An 18,231-nucleotide genomic window follows, 5' to 3' on the forward strand; every position below is an offset into this window, starting at 1 on the left:
CATAAAATCCCCTGTAAAACTGAATTACTGATGCAATGCATTACATTTAGGGATAAGAGTGGTTGTAGTGCTGGAGTCATGGAATCGGACAGCGCTGCATCAAGTCTTCCAGGTTTCCCATCTCATCTTTAACGGCACTGGACAAGTGCTTAAACCGAATCACTAGTTAAAGGCAAAAACCCCTTTAAAAGTTTGTGACTTTGCTAACAAAATCAGGATAAAAATGCCCCCATCTCACTCCCACATGTTATATTTATATTGTGCTTTATTAACAGCTCAGTCCAGAGTGCTGGCACAATCAGTGTCTCCAGTTCATCTCACCAGAGCAGTGAACATGCCAAGGGATACTGTGACTACCACTGGCGTTTCATCGAGACAAGCAAGGCAAGCAGTGCTTTCCTAGTCAAATTAAAATGTACCAAAGTGAAAGCGCTCTCTCTCTCCTTTCATCTCAAACACCTTTCTGTCATAAAATTTAGTTTTTGTCAATCATTTACATCCCTTCCATCTTGTGGCCTCAGGCTATTTTCACTGGAATCACGCTTACCTTGGATCCCATTGGAAACTGTAGTGTGTTTCCATTTCATGGGCGTGTCTGTCTCCCAGTAACAGTGGCTGTAGCCTGTCAAGCTGACAGGCCAGTAGATTTTTCTGGTTGTTTGCACATGCACATTGTGGATGAACCTCTGGTCTTTGACCGAAGACTGATGGGAGATTAGTGTGCAAGACAAGCTGACGCTGGCTACTCTGAGATCAGTTACCAGCCGCACTTTGTGTGGAAACAGAGCTAGCATTACCAGATAAGCTGCTGTGATTTATCATCATAAGTTTTCTCTTACTGACCACCTTGGCCAACATGTGTGATCCAGATAAGATGGAATGCAGTGTGAAAAAGTTTTCAGTAGCTGCTTCAGCGTGTTAGCAAGGAAATCCTTGATGATGGAATAACATCAAACCCGGTTTAATAAAACAAGCCAGTGGGACAGGTGCAGGCTGAGCCAGCATTTTGAAGTCAGCATCTTTGATAAACCACTTGTTGACAAAATGTGCACCGTCTCTGCTTGCCTTTCTGTAAGTCACCACACACCACCGGTGAATACAGTAAGGAAATAAAAATGGGAACAGCGACCTCCATCTTTACAACTACACCAACCAAATAGTGGCTCATGTTTCCCTTTTCAGCTGTTGTAATAATTTCTTCAATGTCACTGTTAAGATAATGTACAAATCTTCAACCACTCCTGTTAAATACTGCTCAGATGTGTGTGTGTGTCCTGGGGCAGATGGAGTTTTCTTAAAATATTTATGACTTCATTTAGTGGCATCCTCAGCCATAGGGATGCCATAAACAAAGAGGTCTAACTGAATGTAGATGAGGAATTCACAAAGGTTGCTGCATAAAATTGAAGTTGGAATTACTAAAGTTTACAAAATTCACATCATCTAAATGGCACAGTCTGAGAAGGACATGTTTACTGAGAAAAACAAATAAAACTTCTGCTCCTCGCACAAGTTCATTCAGATTTGTCGCTTTCTGTCTTTTCAGCAGTGGTGTATGGAGACAATTATGGATGCTTATAGAAAAGAAAAAAAAAACCTCTGGGTATAAGTCAGTGGGGTCTGTGCTAAAGCTTGCCATTCAGGAGTTAGAACTTTCCATTTTGGAAAAAGGGGTTTCCAGTGATTGACAGATGGTCTTTCTAGTGGAAGGGTTGCAAGGTGTAAACAAGGCCAACTGTCTTGTCAGCCTTGTGCTTCCTTTCTGTCAAAAACATGTACATACTGTACACACAACTTAACCCTCTTGGAGACAATTTTTTTTTTTTTTTACATTAATCTGAAAGTTAAAAATATCAACTTAATGTCTAAATGAGCACACTGGCCACTTTTGTTGTAAAAAATACTGACAGCAATTGTCTCTAGTGAGAATTGTGTGTCACTTTCAATAGAGTCTGAAGTGCACTCACATTGATGGATAGGCAGGCACAAAACAAAATGATGCACTGACATAGGACTTTGTCAGCTACCGCAGGTAGCATGATATGAGTTATTAAGCTTACTAAAAATTATGACTGTTCTGGTGATTGCCTTTAAAAGCAACAACATAGCAAGAACATTTCAGCCATGTTTTCTAAAGCAAACTGACCTCATACATTACATCACCTGATGAGTCTCTTACCTACGACAGCTTTCTCCATCACTGTTATGGGCATGTCTGAATGAAGCTGTGAGGGAAATCAAGGTAATGGGAACCTGTCTAAATGCTGTCACTTTAACACATTGACGAAGACAAGTTACTGATACTGTGTCTGAAAAGCGTTCATTAGTGACCTGTGGCAAGAATAAGGTCAGAGATTGTGTAGATTGTGTGTTTGTAAAGGGCTGTCCGACCTGTCTGTGGCTGAGGCGCGTGTCCCGTGTGGCCACTGTTCTTCTCTGCAGACAGGTCATAGCAGTCAACGTCACAACACACAGAGCACCGTCTCCCTCTGTCGCACACCAGCTGAATAACAGAAACATGCTGACCCTTAGCTGTGAAACTCCAACTTTAAAACTATCTCAGCAGATGTGAAGCTGAGATGAAAATGAAATTAACGTGGCCATTATTGTATTCATCTTTTCCTCTTAAGTCAGAAGTTAACACTGACCCATGTTTGGCGATAAACTTGTAGCTTGGCACGGAGACAGGGTCAGGCTTCAGTGTAGACACACAAGAGTCAACATACACAGTGAGAGGAGAATGCTCTGGGGCTTCCACTCTGGCTTCCCAAAACACTGCTTCCCCCTGCTGATACACTGAGGAACTACGCAGAAAGGAGCACCCATCTGTGCAAGAACAGATATGTTTTCTTGCCATCTGGACTCCACTAAGAAACAATATTACCATATGTAAATATTATTATCTATAATTCCATGTAAAAGTGTGTATAGTGTATAGTATATAGTGTATAGTGTGAATTACTTATTTTTATTTTTATTCTTCTTATTTATATGTGTGTGTATATATGGTTGCAGGTACAAAATACATTTCACTGTGCATTGTACTGTGTATAACTGCGCATGTGACAAATAAACACTATCTTATCTTATCTTATCTTATCTTATCTTATCTTATATTATCTTAATAAGACTGAAGTTTCACCTGCCATGATATGAAGGGAGAAGTGCAGCAGCCCAAATACACTGATCGTGGAGGTCACTGGTACCCAGGTTGGGCTCAGTGGTTCTCCACTCACTTTTTGCTTTCTGTGTTCACACACACACACACAAAAATTCCTCGAGTACAAAACAATGCTGGAAGTTTATTACCGATGAGCAGCAATAACGTATGCAGTATTCTGGACGTAGACATGAGAGCTCATACAATAATGTGGCAACTTTGTTACCTGTGATAATGGCACTCAACGGGTATGACAATCATATCCCCTCTGACTATCTTGATGCCCACAGAACTAGGAAGCACAGCTAGAAATAGGAACAGCTGGGTGGAATACACAAGCCACTTTCTGTGAACCTGCATAATATTAAATATGAATTAATTCAACCAGAATTAATTAAAAGCCTATATTTTGACTTGACTTTTTAATGACCAACGTTTGTCATCATATAAATCCACAGTTGTTGGACAGCTTTCACCTTACAGTTAACCGTTTGAACCCTCTGCTACTGGTTTACTGTCATCATTCAGTCTTTACATTTATGAAATGACCGGTTTCACCTGTTTCTCAGCTATGTTTAGATTTACAGTTAGCCAACAATTTCAACTGTTTACCCACACCAGTGGCTAACAATTTAACTGCTAGCTATTAATTGGCAATTTATAGAACAACTTCTAAAAATATATATTTTAACAGTATAATATTTAATTTATGGCAATTTCACTTTTTTCCCTATTAGTTTTTTTTTTTTTAAATCAGTTGTTAGCCATAGTTTTGACAAGCCATTTCAACAATGTAACCAACGTTTTTTTTTTTTTTTAAACCATTACTTGTCAACTTTAGCCATTTGTATGTACCTTCTGGTTCTATTTTCTACTTTTTAAAATATCAATTACTTTGAATTCAAACGTGATCATGAGCACTCCATCCTTTAACTATTGATCCTGGGGAAGGACTGTGTCAATTCGTTGCTTTCCCTCTCCTCATTTGAATGTTATTGCCATATGTTGCTCTGGTAAGAGCAGAGAAACCGTTAATGGTTTGACTTTTCTTACCCTGGACTCAGTCCCACACTGTCGCAGCCCTGCAGAGATGACCATTTCACCCTCATTCGTGGGACACGTTTGCCCCAGGTCGAAGATGTTCAGGTTTGAACGGGATGCGTCTGTCCCGGAAAAACTGTCGCTCCACAGTTATTCTCATTCTGTTTTCGCCGCATTGTATTTCGAGTCCGTGGCTTTCAGGAGGTCCTACATTATTATTATTTTTTTTTCGGCAAAAGAAAGACCATATAAATATATAAAAATTGCGAAAATACGGACAACGCCGGTGTTTTAGCGGGCCAGCCATCAGCAACCAAAAACCGCTGCACGTAATTAACGCTGTTACAGACAGATGTGTTGTGCTGCGTTCACGTACACTGGAACCGGATATGCTAGTTTCAAAGACTGCGGGGAAACGAGAAACTCTCTGTCATAAAATTGCACGAAGCTACGAATTATACTGAGTTCACAAACATTTGTATTCAGACAAAACTTGAAAGCAGCAGGTGTTAATTGCGCATTTTTCTTGTTAACACTGCAACCTAATTCCATTTTATCAGCACATATATCTAACCTGACGTTAATCCAAATTTATTTCAAGATAAAGATAATTTCTCACACTTGAAGATTTAATTGTTTATGCAGTAATTTCACTTTGAAGCGGCTGAAGCCGGTTGCATTTTGCGCTTGGAAAAATAAAACGAAGAGGCCGAAAAGCTCTCGGAAGCATATCTCAGGGGAACCAATGTCAAGGCGGAACTCGATTACTCCTGCTAGTGCGCCGTAGGGATAGTAATTGCAGTTGCACTTAGTAAATGTCGGATGAGTTATGTTTTGAACTGGTAACAAATGTTTGAATTATTGTAAAAAATGGATAAAAAGCCTGTTGCAGCGCCATCTGAGGAGGAGATTGACTGGGGAGGAAGTGGAGCAGGTGGGAGTACGCATATTAAGGTCACAACTTTATTAAAAAGTGTACACACTGGTCTTCCTAATCCTTCAGATGCTGCAAAATGTTCCCTGATAAAAGGAGAATATCTGTACTTTCATTATGGCTGTGATGGACAGGATGACAGAGGTTGGGGATGTGGCTACAGGACTGTTCAAACGCTGGCTTCCTGGCTTTGCCATAACTGCTCTCTATCCAAGAACCACAGAAGGCCTGTACCCAGCCTCCCAGAAATCCAGCAAGCTTTGGTAACAATGGGGGACAAGGCTGGCTCTTTCTCAGGCTCCAGGGAGTGGATAGGAACATTTGAAGCCTCCCTAGTCCTCGACTATTTCTATGATGTTCCCTGCAAGCTGGTGCATGTTAGAGGCGGAGGGGCCGAGCTGGAGCATGTTGCAGTGGCTGAGCTCCATCAGCACTTTGAGAAGCATGGCTCTCCAGTGATGATGGGAGGAGACAGGGATAACGCCTCAAAGGGAATATTAGGGGTATGGAGTGGGGATAAAGGAAACTACTTGCTGGTTCTCGACCCTCACTACTATGGATGTCAGCTGGAGAGGACAGAGCTGCAGAGGAGAGGGTGGGTGGCGTGGAAAAGAGTTTCATCTCTGGATCAGTCTTCATTTTATAATCTGTGTATGCCTCAGACTGCAAGGCTGCTAAATGTGTTTTAGGCTGTCAGTGTACATGTTTCAAAAGGAGCTGTACTGCCATCCTGTGGTTAAACTCTTTATTTGAAGACTAAAATGTTGGCAGCTTCATTAAGATTAGTAGTAGCACTCTGAATATGTTGTGAGCTTCTTATGGAAATTTGGGAATCAGTTCATTTCTTGATTAAAAATTCAAACCGTGACTTCTCGAGTGTGAAAATTTGTTCTCCTGCTTATCTACTTTTTCTGTTTTTGTTAAAAGCATTTTTGAACTGCTACAGACATACGGAGCCCCTGATGTCTGCTCATTTTAATTTTTCATTTTGTGCATACAAGATAATATGTGTTTGCTCGAGATCATTTACTATAAATGCATATGTGTCTCCTGATAATGCCTGATGCACACAGCCACCATAAACTGATGAAAACCTTGTGATCAGCTACTGCAAAATAAAGTACTTCAATATGCACAACACATGTGTCCACATATATACAGAGAGGGATGTGTGTGTATGTATATGCATTAAATAAGACAAGCTCTATTTAGCCTCACTCAATTCTCCATTTTATTCCTTGCAGTATATCATTTTATGTGACAGAACGTCATTTATTTCTTGAGCTATGAGAACCCCAAAACGTCTAAAATCAGATGCTACATTTCTACCATGACATCACCCTTTATCTCACTTATCTGACACACAGTCTTTATAGAAAATCTGGAAGTTCTTATCCACAGCCATCCTCCCTTTGAGGAATTTCTCTAGGTTCTTGAGAGGAACTTCCACCATGTGGTTGTTGACACGATCATTCAGCCCATAGGAGCCAAACACTGGGAATTTGTAGCGCACAAAGTACGGTGCATTTTGGTCAAATTCGGTGCAGCAGTAGGCCGACCACACGTACTCGGGCACAGCTACCCGGTCCTGGTTGTTGCGTCGGATCGTGTGTCCGGAAGTGGTTATCCCAGTGACCACAAAGGCTTTGCCGCGGCAGTAGTTGTTGAGGCGCTTTCGGATGATGTCCTGGTGTTCCGCCCAGGGACCCATGTTGAACTCCCTGATCTGAGGCACCACATTCGTCAAAGTGTAGGTGGACGCTTTGTCCAGAGGGTCAGACTGATGTTCATCAGGATTTAGTTGGCCACGTTCATACTGAACCACATCGGTGTAGTCCTCCAGGACTGCCTGGGAGTCCTCGAAGTTCATGTGCATGTTTGCAGACTGGGGAAAGGGCTCCATGTTACTGCTGCTCTTTTCTGAGGCCAGCTATGGAGAAAGAAGCAGAGAAATAGTTTTACTCACAGCTTGCAAAGCTCCAGAGACTACTATGACCTGGATGACTGAGAATCTACACAGACACACAGCTTGCACAGTATTTTTTTCTTTGGATGGTGTTGTGATCTTTAGACTTGGATCGTTTTAGATGTTTGCTCATATGACTGACAATAATGTTTAGCTACACCGATACTCAGTAGCTGTCCTGTAGCTGAACAGTGCAAGAAGTAGGGGAATTGTAAATAATTTGATATCTTGATATAGTTAAAGAAATAGAGGAGACAGAATTTAGGGTAGATGTGTAAGAACCTGAAGTTATATTTTACAGAATCGATCTGTTCATGAAGTTTATCGTAGGAAGACAAAAATAATAGGATAACAGCGTATTAAGGTGCTGAAGGCCGTATATAGTAAAGCTTACATTCACTGGAGCAAATAACTATAAACTCTCTTGTAGATTACAAAAGGCACACGTGTAAAATAACAGTTAAAAGCTATCAAATCCAGGTGACGTGCTGTTCTGTAATTAAACAGAGGGATTTCTTACAGAGAAGAAATTTTTAGTCCATATTTGACAGAAGTGACAAATTTGCATGAATGGCAATGGCCACACTATCTCAGTTAATACCATACAGAGTCAATAAAGCAGCTTATCTTAACCTTACATTGTTTCTGTAACAGTAGGATAGTTGCTGCAGGTCTCTAACTGCTTAAGAATGAATATAAGAAACATATATTGATACTGGTTTTACACTTCTAAAGGTTTAATGAAGTCTCTGATGAATATATATGAATAGATTCAGAGTATTATAAAATTATGCCTAGTACTATGTCAGATATATAGCATACTTTATAGGCAAATCTACATAATGGATTTAGATTGATAGCAGACTTCTTTATTTCTTCTTTGACTGAGCTTGCAAAGACTCACCTGAGGCTCAAACATCCAAGGGAAGTCCACCTTCTTCTCCCCATCTGACTTCTTGAACGTGTAGGCAGAGTAGATGGGGACGTGTTTGTGTGGGTCGTACATGGTGACATAGCGGGGTTTGTCCTCATACCTCTGGCAGATCTTCTTGAAGGAGTTGCTGAGGTATCCTCGTGGTGGTGTACCCATAAAGAGAGAATCCTTACAGCGCTCCACATGGTTGAAGTCTCCTACCACTCCGGCCTGGGACCCCTGGAGCAACACACACATCAGGACGGTCACGGCAGCTGCCCTAGCTAGGGCACAATTTGTAGACGTAGATATCATTGTTGCAGCTTTTATTTTTTCCAGCAGCTCTGTCAGCTGTTATGTCCTTTTAGATGTTTCTGCCACTGCTATTATGTCTCTCACCTGTGACACACTACTGCAGTCTTCTATTACCTGACAAGTACAGCCTCTGTCCCAGCTCTATCACATTACACATTTCCCTTCTTGCCTCATCTATACTTCAAGTGAGCTATCCTCCCATTGTAAAAGTTTTTCCATATATTCAAATTGCCGCAAGTGTCGTACAGTAGCAGTAGTTTAAAGGTAGTGGTAGTTATCAGTCACTGAGATCATTTTATTACTGTGCAGTGCAGAGGACAAATGGCATTGACTTGAGACCCTTAATTTGAAAAGAGCTTTCCTTCAAGCCATGCAGAAATAGATCCAGTGCTGACCTTTTTACACAAATGAAAAGAAACTAAAGTTTTGAATTTTAATGAAAAAAAGTAGAAATGGCTGGTTTGGGAGAAATTCATGTTTCAAAGCCAGTCTATGTTTCAAAGTGCAGAAGGAGACTTGCATTGTAGAATTTCTATAGTATGAATGGCTGTATTGTTTGGATCTTCAACTTCAGCAGCAAATTTTAAAGCTCTGTCCCATCATAAGCTAGTGCTGTAATATTGTATACATATAACATCAGACGACAAGTTTGAAATTAATACAAAGATTAAATGATCTTAATATTAATTTGTTATGAGCTTTAATTGTAATGTTTGCCCAGAACATGCCAAAAATAAAGCTTCAAAGACAATTGCATGCAATGGTTTATTCCTGTGAAATCATGGGGAAATTACATTTTGTTACATTGCAAGTGTAACTAAAACAGATCTCCAAAGTACAGTAAGACACCTCCACCTCCACCTCCTGACACAAACTCACACACACACACACACACGCACACACACACTTTTCCAACATGTGAACAACCTAGCAATGTAAACCGCACCCACCCTCTTTCCATCATAGCCTCTACATTCAAGTGAGGCCATACAGAAGAAGAAGAAAACACAAATGATATCCACTGTCAGCACATTCTATGGCCCTCTTTTGAGAGCCCATAAACAATTCCTTACTGGGAAATTTACGCACATTTATTTTACCTGATGTAACGTGTCAGATATGCCACAGCAGGAAAAGCACAGGTGCAGATAACAAAAGGAATTATGGTTGTAATTTTCATGGATACTTTTAGCACTGGCTCACTGTCACACAGATATAATTTACTTGGATGCTTGTTGGTGCAAAATGACACCTCTTTTTTTTTAATACAACACAATGGCATGTAGAGATGAGTGACAAATTAAAGGCAAGACCTGTAACCTCTACAGGAACATCCTGGCAGGGATGTAGGGCATGAGGGGATCACTGAATGGCACGATGAGTGTGAACATAAAACAAATCATAGGTTATGGCATTTGTAATCACTGGATTAAAACCCAGTTGAACCCTCACTGGAGATACACCATAAAACGACAAATAATAACAAGGAATAAATAAAAGGAGGGCATGTCTTTCAAAAGAATGATGTTTCAGAGACCAATGATAATGATAATGACCACTGGTACTCTTGTAGTAGGGCGTGGTGGACTACCATGCTTTTTTTCCCCTTCAATCTGTCAAATGTCTGCTACCTTATGTTTAAATTTTTTTCCCTATGCAGTTTTCTCAGATGTTGGTAGGGAACAGTCACCCACAAAGATCTGAAATTTCTGGCTTACAAATCCAGTCTTCTTGATGAACTCCTCCAGCTTCTGAACATTGACTTCCACCATCTCGTTGTTCTCCTCCTCATTGAGGCCGTAGTAAGCAAAGGATGGGAATTTATAACGCTCATAATAAGGTGCATTGTGGTCATAGTCATCACAGCAATACGCTGACCACAAGTATTTGGGAACTGCAATGCGGTTCATGTTTTCGCGGCGGATCATTATGCCAGAGGTGATGACACCAGTGACAATGTGGGCCCTTCCACGACAGTAGTTGATAAGCCTTTTGCGGATGATGTGCTCCAGTTTGTCCCAAACTAGGTTGTTCACATCAGGCACCACAGGTACCACATTGGTGAGGGTGTAGGTGGAAGCTTTGTCATCAGGTTCATCCTGATGCTCGTCTGGGTTGAGGGTACCTCGCTCATAAAGGATGGCATTTGTGTAATCGTCGAGAACGGCTTGGGAATCTTCAAAATTCATGTGCATGTATCTCTGCGGAAAGGGCTGCATCTCATCCGTGTCAGAGGATGTGGACAGCTGTGCAGAGAGACAGACCCATGGCAAATGAGAGCATGAGTATGACTGAGTGTGATTATACATCTACATCTAAAGCATTGCAAATACAGACATTTCAAAACGGATAATTATGGCTTCTGTGTGCTGCTCATGTTCAAGGCTTTCAAGTTTTCTTTACCTGAGGTTCATACATCCACGGGACATCGATACATTTCTCCCCGTCTGAGCGTTTAAAGATGTAGGCAGAATAGATGGGTATACGGTCCGCAGTGTTGTACAGAGTCACGTAGCGTGGCTTCTTGTTGTAGTACTGACAAATGAACTGGACGGAGTGATGTTCCAGTCCTCCCGGTGGAGTTTCCATGTAGAGGAATTCTTTGCACTCTGGAGAAAGTTCTTTTTCCACTCTACCTCTCACTGCTGATATTATGTTGAGAAGCAGCAAAGTTGTCTGTATCCAAACTGCCATAGTTTGGAAGGATCTGAATCCACTCTGGTAAAAGTTAAACCTTTTAAATAAATAGTATGTTAGGTATATTCATGAGATCGGCTACAAGTGACTCAGCGCTTCTTTATGCTCAGTGAAATGACTCAAACACATTTTACACTCGCTGTAATCTGGCCTTGGTATGCAAAGTAATGCAGTCCTTACACCTCACCATATCCACCCACAGCTAGAGAAACAGGGACTATAGCCAGCGCTATCAATGTGTCTCACACTGGTCAAGGTAATGTTACCTTTTCAAACACATCCACACAGATAATCAAGCTTTTATCAAAAACACAAAATCATACAATTTAAAGTGCCTTGGGTTTTTAAAGACTTGCTGTATGTCATGACAGACTTTATATTTATCTATACTGAAGTGTACATGCTACTGATATCACTGAAGAATGCAGAAAAAAGTATATCTAAAGTATATTAGGATTTACTTAGCAGAATTAGACTCCTACTAATAATTTATTTTATTGTTTTTGGTTTCCAGCTGTTGGTTTTCCAGAGAACGCCAACAGCTCATTCCCAGACAGTATTAAAATAACTTTAGTAGTAGTCTGAATATTTGCAACTGAGGCAATGAACTGCATTTGAAATGAATATACTCTTGAGTTTATGAAGCACAGGGCTGTCAGAGATGCCTTTGGGTGACTTTTGGCAGTCAATCAAATCTTATTGAGACTGTATCATATGACCCAGTGTATTTAATTCAGTCCCACAGAGCCATCTGAACTTCCTAACAGCATTAAATTTCCAGAGGCTCTCATCCCCATAGTCATCAGTTGTAACCTCCTCAAAAATAATAACTTGCAGTCCAACAACAAGGTAGTATCATGAAAATTTTTTTATTAGGAACTATAGAATGATTGTGCAACAAAACTGACAAATAACAAAACCAAAAATATGTTTGCAACCTAATGAATGTAAATTAATTATTATTTTTTCAGTTGTAAGATTTTAGCAAAGATCCGTAGTGAAAGTTCAAACTGCCTGTTTAAAATCAGATCATTCAGAATCCAACTATAAACAGTAACCTTCCTTTATATATTTAACATATTTTCAACACTCTCCAGACCATGAAGATATAGACCAGGGCTCTTCAACTCCAGGCCTCAAGAGCCCCTGTCCTGCAGGTTTTAGATGTGTCCCTGATCCAACACGCCTGAATCAAATGGCTGAATTACCTCCTCAGTATGCATTCAAGTTCTCCAGAATCCTGCTAATGACTTCTATATTTGACTCAGGTGTGTTGAAGCAGAGACACATCTAAAACCTGCAGGACAGGGGCTCTCGAGGCCTGGAGTTGATATAGACACTACTGTGTGCCAGCAGCAATATGCCAGCAGCAATATGTGACATGATGGTTTGTTTCTACTGGTCATCCTAAGATAAGACAGAATATCAGTTAGAGATACTGATGGTGTTCAAGCTATTACAACAGCCTAAAATCCATATAAAGGTATTTTCACATCTTTGTAAAACGCCCTTTCTAACGCCGTTCTAACTTTTAGCACCCTGCTTGTGCTAGAGAGTGTATACAGTGCGGGTATATGGATATACTTTTATTTCCATGGAGCAATTTCTTTGAAAAATTTAGTTTGCTATATACATGAGTGCACATTGGCGTTTTAATTGTTCAGCATTGCCATATTGCAGCATACAGTACAGTAACAGGCAACTGTCTTCTCTGTCACTTAGATCCAAAATGAGGTAGAGGATTTCAGCACCATGGTTTAAATTTGGTTTGAACATCTGGACTCTGAAATTGAGAGATGTAGAGTTCATAACACACACACACACACACACACACAAAAGCCAAGGAGAACAATAGGTGGGACAAAGAAAATGATGTGGAAAATCTGATCTTTTTTCTGGCTAAAGTTAGCTAACACTAGCTTGGCTGCTAACCTGCTAACAGGAAGTTATTGCAAGTTATCTTTTGACAAAATACTGTTTTTCATGTGTAAGATTAACTAATTATCCAAATTCCATCACACTGAAACATCTGTAAGGTCTTTCCTCTTCCTTAGGGGATTTTCTGCCACACATCCCTTGTAGAAAATAGTTATGTCACTGTCTACGTCTGTCTGGCTCTTCAGGAAACTCTCCAGAGTCTTTAGCGGTACCTCTTCCACACTATATCCAGCCTGTTCATTCAGTGCATAGCCCCCATAACTAGGAAACATAAACCTCACTTCATAAGGTGAGTTACGGTCAAACTGTGGACAGCAGTATGCAAGCCATAAGTGTTTTGGAATAATGAGACGGTCTCTGTTATTACGCTGGATGGCAGCGCCTGACGCAGTCACCCCCGTCACCACAAAAGATTTGCCATGGCAGAAATTGTTGAGACGTCGGCGAATGGCGTCTAAGTATGGCTTCCAAGAGGTTTCCAGGAAGTCTGTGATTAGTGGCACTACGTTGGTCAGGGTGTAAGTGGAAGACTTGTCATCTGGTTCTGCTTGGTGCAGGTCAGGATTTAGTGGGCCACGTCTGTATCCTACAGCATCTGTGTAGTCCTCTAAAACAGCCTGGCTGTCCTCAATCAGAGGGGGAGTGTCTTCACTCAGAGGAAGTGCCCTCATGTTACTACTCTCATCATGTGAAGCCAGCTGTAGGGAGAAGAAATGAAAGAAATGTGATGTTTATCATTTTTTTAAAATTCCACAATTCATAGGCCAGGATGCTTAAGTAAGAGCAATAAAACCTGGAAGGTGTTATATGTCACAGCAGAGCACCAGCATCTGAAACTAAGACAGGTTACCCATCATATTTCACAACCAGTCTGTTCACATGAAAGTTTCAAAAACACAGCAAAACCATCAGTCCATGACCCTGTCGGATTCAGGTCAGGTTGGCTGAGCTTAGAGAATGCAGATATTTTGGCTTGGTTTTCTCTGATAAAGATAATCAGCATGTATGTTCAAAATGACCTGTCCCAAATGCAGTCCATGACTGCAATAGGATTTCATGAGACACATTTGAACCTTCTTTAATCTAATGCTAGTGGTGATTTTGTGCTGTGGCTAGATTTGGTCTGATGGTTATTTTGTATTTTTCTGTTGAGAATATAAGCTACCTCTGACTCATTCATTCTTGTAGTTAGTCATGTAGTTAGAGTAGCTGGTTAGCACAGCGGCCTAAGTTAAAAGTAGTTTGGGCCCATAATAACCCAGATCCAGAAGTATGATATGATCACTACCTCAGGATCAGTCCAACTGGCCGGAGTCTGGATGCTGAAACTAAACCGGCCTCCAGGTCACCACGGATAAGCCGTAGTTAGCTAATACTGGCCAACACACACACACACACACACACACACACACACACACACACACACACACACACACACACACACACACACACACTCTCTCTCTCTCTCTCTCTCTCTCTCTCTCTCTCTAGATAGATCTTGCCAAAGCAGAGTCAGAATACAGCAGAGTGTGATCTTGTTGTAGTCCAACATTGGACTACAACCAGAGCATCTCTCACACTAAAAAATAGCAAGCTGGTTAGCAGAGCCTCTTAGGTTACCAAAGTAATTTTGGCTTATTATGACTCATACCCAATGGGCCAGACGAAATAACTTGCCTCAAGTGTGCTGTGGATGAATAGAGTGGAATGTGTTCTGGCCCTGATCCAGCCTTGGACTCAAGGCTAAATAAATTAATTTTAAAAAGTCTTCATGCGCTGACATTGACTAATTGTTGCCTCTAGTTAGATATTGATTTTACAGACATTATAGTATCAATATCAATGTTTTCTTTCGCTAAAACGGTGAACAAGTCTATGTATCAAAGTTCTGAGCTCGTCTTTTAAGCTAGTTTATTAAATCGTCACGATCAAGTGATCATTTATAATAAAAGAAAAATGAAATGCTTTCAAAGCTTAATGGGATCAGAATTTTGAGATATGTGCTTATTCAATCTCAGTGAAAGAAGATGAAAACATTAAAACTATGATATATGTAAAATCAATATGTAGCTAGTGGCAACAATTAGTCAAATTCAGCACTAGAAGGCTGAACCAGAGCCAGAGCACACTGCTGTAGTCAGCCAGAGCACACTCAAGGCAAGTTATTTCTTTGGGCTCATTGGGTATCAGTCAAATAATTAATCATTAAAAAACCAAAACTACTTTGATAACCTAAGAGGTCCTGCTAAACAGCTCTTTAAAATACGTAATTAGCAAACACAAACAAGAGCGATAACAAGCTTCTACTTTTAGCTCTCAGCTTTCCAAAATACCAAACTTTGAAAGAGAAGTCTGTCTGGGGACATGTCTGAGTGATTAACAGCTTATGTTGTGCTGCTGGGTCCTTTGGTAACAAGCACCAGACTGATCTTTAAAGCAAAACTAACTCACTTAAACTACAGTAACTCAGGCAGAAAAAAAAAAATTTAAAAATCCTTGTACACAGTATATCCACTGTTCTTTTTATAGATTGACAAAATGCGATTATACCACAAAACTTCCAACATCTCTCCAATAATTGGCAAATTAACCAAATATCCACTGTGCTGCTCTTTCTACCTGAGGCTCATACATCCAGGGGGTGTCCATCCTCGTCTTCCCATCAGACTTCTTGAAGATGTAGGCTGAGTAGAGGGGGAGATGGCGACTGCTGTCATACAATGTGGCGTAGCGCAGTTTGTCTGCATATTTCTGGCAGACCCACTTCAGGCTCGTTCCTCTGATCCCTGCAGGCGGTGTCTGCATGTAGAAAAATTGGCTGCAGTCTCTGAAGCTCTTTGACACGGTGGCACTCACCAGGTGGGACGCCATTAGCAGGGTGAAGGGCAATACGCACATGCAAAACAGAAGCATCCTCACACAGCTGGAGTAGGTGGAAAAATATAATTAGGTTATTTCTTTATCATAGCGGGTCTGACATGTTTGATGTGCCTGTTGCACACCAGTAAGAACTAAGAAATTCCACACTCCGGTTCTGTTTAATGTGTCATCCTGTATCAGTATTTCCGTCAGCAGGGTAGTATAATGCCAACTGGACAGCGACTGACTATGCAAAGCAGCAGTGGCTCAGAGTGGATCCATTGGCTGGATACCTCACTTATCTGGTTTTATTCATGTAGGTCTGCACATGCATTTGTCAGACTGCATTCATTTTCTGACTTCCTAAAAACGTTTCTCACTCTATTTTCCTGTTTGCTTTTAAAACAAAACTGGAGCACTGGTGGACACACTTTATACACCTGTGTGCTGTGACTTTCTGTTTTGTATATTTAATACAGTACAGTATATGTAAAAAAGAAAACTGCAATCATTCTGCACAACCTGAATGGATGACATGTATCATGCATAACATGAAAGGTTGTGCTGTAAATGTAACTAAAAACACAATGCAATTTCAAATTAAATCGTGGGACTCGCCAGGGATGTCCTCTGAGTCCCATTCTTTTTGTATTAGCGATCGATCCCTTGGCTATAGCCATAAGATCTAGTAGTTCTATCCATGGTATTATCAGAGGCTGAACAGAACAAAAATGATCCCTCTATGCTGATGATGACCTCCTGTTGTTCGTATCCAGGGCAGAGATGACTATTCCTTCTATTCTAGACCTTCTCACTCAATTTGGGAAAATTTCAGGGTATAAACTAAACCTGCATAAGAGTGAGCTTTTGCCATCAAACTTAGATAACACTGTTCTTGCAAATATTAGGGTGCCTTTTAAGATTGCTGAGCATAGCTTTGTTTATCTAGGTGTTTCTGTAACTAAGGATTTTGCAGATCTCAAAAGAAATAACTCTGATAAACTATTGCTTAAAATAAGATTTGGCTAAATGGTCTCCCCTCCTGCTTTCTTTGCTTGGGAGAGTGAATGTGATTAAAATGTCTGTGCTTCCTAGGTACCTATACTTATTCTAGTGTCTCCCTGTGTTTCTTCCCAATGCCTATTTTAAAAAGCTTGACTCTATTATATTAACATACATTTGGAATGGGAAAAGGCCACACTTGCGAAAAGATCATCTACAGAAATCAAAACAAGTTGGTGGAATGGCTCTTCCAAATCATAGATATTATTACTGGGCAACTAATCTGTGGCGTCTGTCATTTTGGGCATATTACTGCTTTGATAAAAGAGGCCTCATATGGGTTGAAATGGAGAAACAGTCCTGTGACCCTCAATTTTTTATCTTTAGTAATTGGAGCATCTCTACCTTTTTCTATAAATCGGACAATCACTAACCCAGTAGTTAATAACTCTATTAGAATTTATTCACAATTTAGGAAATACTTTGGCCTTCGAAACATGAACCTTTCTAAGTCAATAGCATCAAATGCTTTTTTTCCTCCATCAATGCAAGATGCCACTTTTAATACTTGGTTCAAAAAAGGCCTGAAGTATTTTAAAGACCTTTTCATTGAAGACAAGTTTGCCTCTTTCACACAGCTGTCTTCTAAATTTAATCTCCCCACTTCGCATTTTTTTTAGGTACCTACAAGTTAGGCATTATGTTTCACGCTCCATTTCAGGGTTCCCAGATAAACCAGACAATAATATAATTGACGAACTGATATCATTTAACCCAACTAAGAAAAGAGTGCTTTCTGCCATCTTGAGACTGATCTCCCATTTGCATTTTCCTCCCATCCCTGCAGTAAAATTAGTATGGGAGTAAGACTTGCAAATCACAATCAGTGAGACAGTTTGGGCTGAAGTATTAAAGAGAATCCACTTCTCTTCCATGTGTGCAAGACACTCCCTTATTCAATTTAAAGTTGTTCACTGGATGCACCTTTATAAATCTAAATTGGCTAAGATTTATCCAGAAGTAGATCCAACCTGTGATAGATGTAAATATGAGGAAGCCACTCTGATTCACATGTTCTGGGTCTGTCCTAAAATACAAGAATTTTGGGGAGGTGTTTGTGAAGCGCTTTCTGCTGTGCTTGCCGTTAAATTGAACCTAAATCCAACTATGTTGCTTTTTGGGGTTCTTCCTGAGGGTTTGATATTACCTGTTGGGGGACACAGGGTGATCACCCTTTTCAACTTTGTTGGGACGCCATCTGATCCTTCTGGGGTGGAGGGACTGTGCCTCACCCACAGTAACACACTGGATTAGGGACGTGTTAGCTACTTTAAAACTGGAGAAAATAAGTTGTGTAATGAGAGGCTCAGAAAAGAAATTTTATCAGACTTGGAAATCTTTCCTTC

At 40.4% G+C, this 18,231-nt stretch overlaps 4 protein-coding genes and 1 pseudogene across 4 annotated transcripts; 1 reads left to right on the forward strand and 4 right to left on the reverse strand.

Moving 5' to 3' along the window:
- Window positions 1-1,311: 1,311 nt before the first annotated feature.
- Window positions 1,312-4,508, reverse strand: LOC115775031 (zona pellucida sperm-binding protein 3-like; annotated as a pseudogene).
- A 506-nt stretch (window positions 4,509-5,014) lies between these two features.
- Window positions 5,015-6,122, forward strand: ufsp1 (UFM1-specific peptidase 1). Its single transcript, XM_030722767.1, has one exon. It carries the CDS (start codon window positions 5,072-5,074, stop codon window positions 5,822-5,824), a length of 753 nt encoding a protein of 250 aa, XP_030578627.1. The 5' UTR covers window positions 5,015-5,071; the 3' UTR covers window positions 5,825-6,122.
- A 275-nt stretch (window positions 6,123-6,397) lies between these two features.
- LOC115775250 (endonuclease domain-containing 1 protein-like) lies at window positions 6,398-8,450 on the reverse strand. The gene is made up of 2 exons (XM_030722826.1): window positions 8,006-8,450; window positions 6,398-7,065 (listed from the first exon to the last, which is right to left on the reverse strand). The coding sequence occupies exons 1-2, from the start codon at window positions 8,327-8,329 to the stop codon at window positions 6,484-6,486; spliced, it is 906 nt and encodes a 301-aa protein (XP_030578686.1). The 5' UTR covers window positions 8,330-8,450; the 3' UTR covers window positions 6,398-6,483.
- A 1,531-nt stretch (window positions 8,451-9,981) lies between these two features.
- On the reverse strand, window positions 9,982-11,023 carry LOC115775032 (endonuclease domain-containing 1 protein-like). Its single transcript, XM_030722478.1, has 2 exons — window positions 10,733-11,023; window positions 9,982-10,575 (listed from the first exon to the last, which is right to left on the reverse strand). The coding sequence occupies exons 1-2, from the start codon at window positions 11,021-11,023 to the stop codon at window positions 9,982-9,984; spliced, it is 885 nt and encodes a 294-aa protein (XP_030578338.1).
- Window positions 11,024-12,403: 1,380 nt separating this feature from the next.
- On the reverse strand, window positions 12,404-18,097 carry LOC115775224 (endonuclease domain-containing 1 protein-like). The gene is made up of 3 exons (XM_030722795.1): window positions 18,033-18,097; window positions 15,584-15,887; window positions 12,404-13,662 (listed from the first exon to the last, which is right to left on the reverse strand). Exons 2-3 carry the CDS (start codon window positions 15,875-15,877, stop codon window positions 13,042-13,044), a joined length of 915 nt encoding a protein of 304 aa, XP_030578655.1. The 5' UTR covers window positions 15,878-15,887; window positions 18,033-18,097; the 3' UTR covers window positions 12,404-13,041.
- Window positions 18,098-18,231: the final 134 nt, after the last annotated feature.

This window comes from Archocentrus centrarchus, assembly GCF_007364275.1.
Source record: "Archocentrus centrarchus isolate MPI-CPG fArcCen1 chromosome 18 unlocalized genomic scaffold, fArcCen1 scaffold_23_ctg1, whole genome shotgun sequence".
NCBI classification, from domain to species: Eukaryota; Metazoa; Chordata; class Actinopteri; order Cichliformes; family Cichlidae; genus Archocentrus; species Archocentrus centrarchus.

Bases quoted from the DNA above. Each gene is read 5' to 3' on its own strand.
- LOC115775250 (XM_030722826.1), bottom strand. From the start codon at position 8,329: ATGATATCTACGTCTACAAATTGTGCCCTAGCTAGGGCAGCTGCCGTG. The intron at 7,066-8,005 runs GTGAGTCTTTGC...CTTTCTCCATAG, and splicing joins CTTGGATGTTTGAGCCTCAG to CTGGCCTCAGAAAAGAGCAG.
- LOC115775032 (XM_030722478.1), bottom strand. From the start codon at position 11,023: ATGGCAGTTTGGATACAGACAACTTTGCTGCTTCTCAACATAATATCA. The intron at 10,576-10,732 runs GTAAAGAAAACT...CTCTCTGCACAG, and splicing joins CGTGGATGTATGAACCTCAG to CTGTCCACATCCTCTGACAC.
- LOC115775224 (XM_030722795.1), bottom strand. From the start codon at position 15,877: ATGCTTCTGTTTTGCATGTGCGTATTGCCCTTCACCCTGCTAATGGCG. The intron at 13,663-15,583 runs GTAGAAAGAGCA...TTCTCCCTACAG, and splicing joins CCTGGATGTATGAGCCTCAG to CTGGCTTCACATGATGAGAG.
- ufsp1 (XM_030722767.1), top strand. From the start codon at position 5,072: ATGGATAAAAAGCCTGTTGCAGCGCCATCTGAGGAGGAGATTGACTGG.